This window comes from Pantherophis guttatus, chromosome 2 (assembly GCF_059756535.1).
Source record: "Pantherophis guttatus breed Tessera chromosome 2, ASM5975653v1, whole genome shotgun sequence".
NCBI lineage: Eukaryota > Metazoa > Chordata > Lepidosauria > Squamata > Colubridae > Pantherophis > Pantherophis guttatus.
In genome coordinates, this window is record NC_142064.1 from 216,081,844 (window position 1) to 216,089,007 (window position 7,164).

At 34.2% G+C, this 7,164-nt stretch overlaps 1 protein-coding gene across 2 annotated transcripts in view; it reads left to right on the plus strand.

Moving 5' to 3' along the window:
• The window catches only part of PPARG (peroxisome proliferator activated receptor gamma), a 73,226-nt gene extending 66,414 nt beyond the window's left edge, over nucleotides 1-6,812 (plus strand). For both annotated transcript variants that reach the window (XM_034438181.2, XM_034438191.1), the window contains exon 7: nucleotides 6,350-6,812. In XM_034438181.2, the coding sequence (XP_034294072.1) occupies nucleotides 6,350-6,597 (248 nt within the window). In that variant the 3' untranslated portion in view covers nucleotides 6,598-6,812. The remainder of the gene's footprint in view (nucleotides 1-6,349) is intronic.
• The last annotated feature ends 352 nt before the right edge of the window (nucleotides 6,813-7,164 follow it).

A 7,164-nucleotide genomic window follows, 5' to 3' on the forward strand; every position in this document is an offset into this window, starting at 1 on the left:
AGGATAAAATTTAGCTGTATTATTTCAAGAGAGGTTTTAAAAAATGAGTTACAATTAGTCACAGCTGCAATAAGACAGGAATTCTGAGACTTTGCAGTGGAATGAATCACTAACATCATTTCTCTTTTCCTTCACATTGATATGACAAATTCAAGAATTAATCTAAATAATATAATTCAACAAAAGTTAAATTGAACGCTTTGAGAAGCACAGTGTCTTGGAATGCAAGATTGTCAGGGAAAAAAAACCACCTTCCATCTCAAGAAATTCCTTTGAATTGGATGGTACTTTTTGATAATAAAGGTTAGAAAATGTCTTCCTGCTTGCTTTCCTCAAAACACTGAACACATAAGGCAAAAAGAATACATCTCAAGTATGGATGTTTCAAATATGAATACTTTTTAACCTTTTTAAATTTTATTTTAACAGATATTTAGAAATGCAAGCAAGGGAGGGGAACAAGGATATAAAGATTTCTAGGCTATAAAAAATTGAATAAGAATTTTCAAAGTAACATTAAAGATTATTCTGTTATTAAAAGCAAATCAATAGCAATTACCAAATGTAATAATAGGATAATCAATCAGAAATATTAGGAAATATAAATTAAGAACTTTTATCCTTATTGTAACAAAAGACAATTGTTACTGTTACCTAACTGCAACTCATCCTTTTTTTAATATTGCTAATAGGTAGATAGATAATTAAAACAGTTTTAAAGGTTACCCTAGTTAAGAGGCAATAGCTGCATTTCTGAACATGATAGCAAAACACTTCTGGTTGAACTTGATTGATATAGTACAATGTTGTGTCCAAAAATTGACTGTGTGTGTGATGGAGTGTGAGTGGGTGTGTTTACAATTTAAAAATAAGAGAAAATTCAAATCCATAAGGCAATATTGTATACATTGAGTTCTGCTGAAGAGGAATCAGTGGAAATTTTTCATTAGTTGCTTTATATTTTCAATGCAATTAGAGTTAAGGTATAAATTCATATCCTTTCCCATTCTTCTGTCTGCCTGGAAACCCTAGAGTAGAATCTGCTAGGATTCTAACTTAGCCTGGATGTGCATAGTCCAATCCTTGTTGGAGATAAGCGAAGCTTTTATTGATCCCTGTGAGGTTTTGGTGCAGCTGTAACTTGTGGTAAAATTTATCAACTGGTTTTTGCAAACTGGACTGAACCAGCTAGTAGACATTTCTAGCAAAGCCTCATTTAGTGCCTGTAAGATTCTTGCATGAGAAGATTTTCCCCTGAAATATTTGTACTCTTTTTTGATTGATTGATTGGTTTCATGCCATCAAGTTGATGTCAAATCTTAGCTCTTCCACCAACACCCCTATCACCTCTGTAACTGAATCTCTCCACTTTGCTACTCATCATCCTCTTCTCTTTCCTTCTCCCTTTCCCAATATTAAAGCTGTCCTCAGAGAGCTAGGTCTTTGCATCTCTCCAAATTAGAGTAATTTGAGCTTAGTCATTTGTGTCTTGATTGGGAACTCTAGGTTGATTTGTTCAGTGATCCATGTGGTTTATTTTCTTGGATGTCCACAGTATTCTCAGGAGGTTTTTTTTAGATTTTGGATTTTTTTATCTGACACATATTATTTTTATAAATAACTCAAGATGGTGAATGCACCTAATTCTCTTTCTTCCTCTTATTTTCTCACAATAACAAACCTGTGAAGTGGGTTGGGCTGAGAGAGTAACTGGCCCAATGTCACCCAGCTGCCTTTCATGCCTGAAGTGGAACTAGAATTCACATTCTCCTGCTTTCTAGCCAGGTGCCTTAACCACTGGACCAAACTGGGGTCAACACCAAAAGCATCAATACTCTTCCTATTTTGTTTCTTCATGTTTTTGTATAAATATTTAATATTTAAAATAGCATCTTCAGTGAACTTGGAGACAAATTTATAAACAGATCAATTGTATATTAAATTTTCAAAAGGATTTAATATGTATTTGCCTATAGAATGCCCCAAAACAACGCTCCCACAAAATGGACAATATGCTGTCTTCCCAGTCTTTTAAATCTTCTTCAGGCCCAATCCAACGGAAAGTACATTCAGGGTATTACATATTCCCAATAATTGTGCCTGAAGTTGTACAGATTAAAGTTTTCAAGTAATTATTGCACTGTGGTTTGAATAATTGAAACCATTGAAAAATGTACAGTTTAGGAATAAATGATCTCGAAGCTTTATGTCGTCATTTTAAGACAAGCTTTTAAGTTGTAGTTTTCTTCATAGTTTTCATTCTGCTACCAGAATTCTGCCTTGTCTGTGAGACAAGAGGAATGAGATAATCCTTTCCAGTTTCATTTCCCTGTTGCTCTAGGAATTTCAAGGAAAAGTGGAATAGTTTACAGAAGGAAAGGGGATCAGAAGAGATTGCTTCCCCCTTTCCACTGGAGGATTCCCACACTAGATTAATAGGCTCTTGTAGAAAAAAGCCATCTGCTAAATACTTCTGTTGGATCCAATCTAGTTGAAAATACTTTTTTTTCGAGGGTCCTGAACTATTTTATCAGTATAGGAATTGCTGTTTACAGATTGAAAAAGACAAACTCTCATTTAAAAGGACAAGCCAATTAACAGTTTTGAGGGATATTCCACCTATTAAGAATTTTTTTTATATAACTTATAAGATATGTGCAGCCAGTGCTAGTTTCTTTGGATTTAAAACCTGATTTGTTCTGTACTCATTAAAATCAGGCACGCAACTGCTGAGTCACACTGACATTATGATAAGAGTTCCCAGCCAAATGCCTATTCTTGTTCTAAATGAGCTTCAGTAGCAATTGCTCTTAAGAGATAAGAATACATAGGAATTTTGCAAGTGTACATAGAACATAAAATAATTGTTATGAACATTTTGTAAGTGAATGATTAACAGAAAGTATGGTTCTCTTTGAGAATGTTAAAGAATAAAAGAGACTTCCACACTGGATAAAAGCCTATCTCTAAATATGGTCATCTACTTTGGGAACATTGTTTCAGCTTTACATTTTACGTATTTATCAGTCTTTCAAAAATAACTTTTATTGATATTAGAATAGCAGTATTTCTAATGTTTATTTCTAGTTAAATAAACTACAGTTTAATTTTAAACTAAAGGAACAATAGAACTTCATTTTTATCACTTCTGTTTAATGTTTCCTATGACTATTTGGGGACACAGGCATGTGTGCCACCTATGTTAGAACTTCATCCTAAAGTCTACCTGGAATTTATCTTTAAATGCATTGAAGTGTCGAACTATTCAAATTCCAACTAGGCTTTCATATTTTTTAAAAAAATGCTTCAGTATCCTAAGCTTGGCCTTGATTTGGAGTACTTTAAGAGGGAAGACTCTTGGAGAAAGCATTATGTAGGTTTTCTTCCTTTTCTTGGGTTTTTCTCAATGATAAACAAGAAAAATGGTGAGAAAATAGGTAAGGGCTTCTGATCAAAGAGGACATCTGGATCCCTTGATAAGCCCAGGAAACAAAAATTATGCTGTGGCGCAGTGGTTAGAGTGCAGTACTGCAGGCTACTTCTGCTCACTGCCGGCTGCCTGCAATTTAGCAGTTCAAATCACACCAGGCTTAAGGTTGACTCAGCCTTCCATCCTTCCAAGGTGGGTAAAATGAGGACCCAAATTGTTGGGAGTAATATGCTGACTCTGTAAACCGCTTAGAGAGGGCTGTAAAGCACTGTAAAGTGGTATATAAGTCTAAGTGCTATTGCTATTGCTATGTCTGGAAAAAAAATCCTTTTTTATTGTAGAAAAAAGAACCTGTAGAATTCAGTCTGCTTTTATATTTCCTTGGGATAAAAAGAAGTTACTTTTAGACAAGTTGAATAGTATTATATTGTTAACAACATTAAAGACTGACAGTGAAGTAAGCAAGGGATTTTCTAGGATTTCAAAAACAGTAGGAAAAGATGCTGCAGACTTTACGGTTGCTTAAATTTTATGTTTATGCACAATGAGTCATACCCAGATGTTTTAGCATTTGCAGATTATCAAAATGTTGTTAAAATCTATGTAGTCCCTCACAAACCAGACATTTAAAAAAATATTAATTGCCACATCTCTAAAATGTTTATGCACACATATCCTCCATACATAGCAGACAGATCTAAAAGTTTTGAATAAATGACCTTGAGTGTCACATGAGTAAGCTTCTGTTTGTGCAATATTACATGAGCAGAGTTTGTCTCTCTTTTCTCCTTCTTTTCCTGCAATAAATAAATAAATAAATATGTTATGCTCTTCCAAGCTTCTTGAGCAAATTTGGAACTAGAAGGAGGAAAGAGGAGAAGTCTGTTCTAACTGCAGAATCTCTTTTGCTGGCAGAAAGGCATCATAGGATGTAACTCATAAAATAATGTAAACCCAGTATGCCTACTTCTTTTTGACACAGCTTTTCTTGTGTCCTTTTTTTATACTCTGTTGGGGGTGTCAAACTCACGGCATCACATGATGTATCGTGACTTTTTTCCCCTTCATTAACTGGGTGTGGGCGTGGCCAGGGCATGATGCATCTGGCCTGTGGGCCGCAGGTTTGACAGCCCTGCTCTATGTTATTCCTTCCTCATTTTATTTAAAGTAGAATGCTAAATTTTGGGGGGGTAACTAACTTATTGATTGGGCAATGGTAGCTATGCCTTTGTGATTTCTGAGAAAAAATAAAACATTTGAGAAAATGGTTCTATATTCTTGTTATGTAAATATTTGGGAGGGTATAACATTTCCTATATATTAGGTCTAGTTAGTCAGTGTATTTTATAATGTAAAAACCCAAATTATGAAGGAACTATCAAGTATATCAGTTTATATGAAATGCTGCCTTTTTTTTTTTTTTTGACACCTAGGGTAAATAAGTCATTTTGTGGTTTATATAATCAGGTTGTAAATCCTTACAAGAACTAGTTCAGCCTACTTGAACTTCTTTAAACAGACACAGAGCTGGTTTCTTGTTTTCATCTGTTACTGTTTTAACTTCCTTCACTTAACACCATACGATTTCTATGACCTTGAATAAAATCATATTCTAGTGACAAAACTGAGAACTTAAACCTGGCAATGTAATTAACAGCTTTACTTAAATAACTTAATAGCAATCAGTTTGGGCTGTGAAGCTTGAGCAGCAGGCTTAATTGATCAAGGATGTTACCCTTTCATGTTTAAGAATTGTTCTACAAAAGCTGCAGGAATGGCCACCATGATATAACCCAAATCTGGAAAATGACATTGGGTTATTTGTTAGGTATCAAAAGATTTGCACAACTCCTAAAGTCATCATTTGTTGATTTCAGTCTTCTTCCCTTTATTCTTTGATGATGAAGGAACTTTCTTGTCATGTGAGGATGTCTGTTCCCTCCTGTCTTCAGGCTGTAAATCCTAGACAACAACAGATCAGCCTCTTTTTGTTGGTGTTGTGTGACTTCATCATCATTATCATTGTCCCCATGAGCATTCTGAATAAGACAAATGGAAGTTTCTTACAGCACAGCTGGAGGGCATTAGATTAGTGAAAGCTGTACAGTACATTACACCTTATCCAGACATCTGAGCCTATACCCAATGCCCTCATCTACAACAAGATGACACCCAGCTTGTCCACTTACTTGAATGACTTAGCAATTGTTTTACTTATTAACTTTTGCCTTGCAGCATGAAGCCACTGGATTCTGGTTATTGTGGTTTCACATTGTCGAGTTTAAGAGATTATATATTAGCAAGAGAGGCTGCAATGGTCACTTGCAGATGTTGTCAAAATAGGAACATTGTGCACAATTATTAGCAACATTTGGCTGTATTTTCATCCCTTTTGCTTATAGAATTATAGAATTTCTCCATTTGTCCAAAAGTTCAACATAAACACAGGAGTTCAATTAAACTGTGGTTGGATTTTAGTATTTTTTTTTTTTTAGTCTTTTTAGGATATAAGGCTATACAGCAGGGAAAACTCAAGCAATTAACCCAAGAAATCTCATAAAACATTGTGGTGGTTTTGGTGGAGAGTTAGTTGAATGTTGTCAACAACTTCATGTTAAATAAAAATCATAAACAAATCATAAACAAATGGCAAGAAAAATGAAAAGAGAGGTACAGGTAAAATTGTGTGTGAAGGAAAAATCAGTACTCTGAACTGAGGCTAAAAAATATCTCTGACCCTAAAAAGCAGGCTTTTGTGGCAGTCAAAAACGTATGGGTAATTCCAGTTCAGATGGCATTTAAAGGTAGTTTCCGCAAAGCTAGAACTGCTGCGGACACCTTTATAATTCAGCTATACCTATGGATATGTAGCTATATATGTTTTAAAACAAATGTTGTTGTTGTTGTTTTTGCTTCTAGATCGACCTGGATTACTGAATGTGAAACCTATTGAAGATATTCAAGATAGTTTGCTGCAATCACTAGAACTTCAATTAAAGCTGAATCACCCAGAATCATCACAGCTGTTTGCAAAATTGTTGCAGAAAATGACAGACCTCAGACAGATTGTAACAGAACATGTGCAGCTGTTGCAAATTATAAAGAAAACGGAGACAGATATGAGCCTTCATCCACTCCTACAAGAAATTTACAAGGATTTGTATTAAGGGTCATCAGATTTCTAATTCATTTACATAAGTACGTTCATCAAATTGCACTATTTCTTTAAGAGGAAAAATATTACATACCTAAGAAATTACTGTGAAAAAAAAAACCATTTAAAGAGACAGAGCTTTACTATTATAGATCTATTTTATGCATATTGTTTATAAAGATACATTTACAATTTGCTTTTAATATTAAAATGTCTTTATCATCAAAATGTTGACTGTATTTACCAGATTCTTTTTTCCTGACTTATTTGATATAATAGCATTGCTTTTTCAATCTGATTTAAAAATAACAAGAGTAAGAATATAGTTCAGCTTCACTGCAAAGAAGAGTAATTTCCCCCTCAAGGGAAGTTTTCTGGATCTTGATGTGATTGTGAATCAACAACAATTATACAGGTCACTGCATTATCCTACAGTACTCAAATTATATACATCTAACTTTTAAATAAGTTTTCCAGAAAGGCACAAAAGGCTCCAATTTTTTTTAAAAAAATAATTAGGTTGCGATTTTTTTTTTAAACATTCCTAACATTACAGTATCTGGGTTTGAAAGAGACTGCC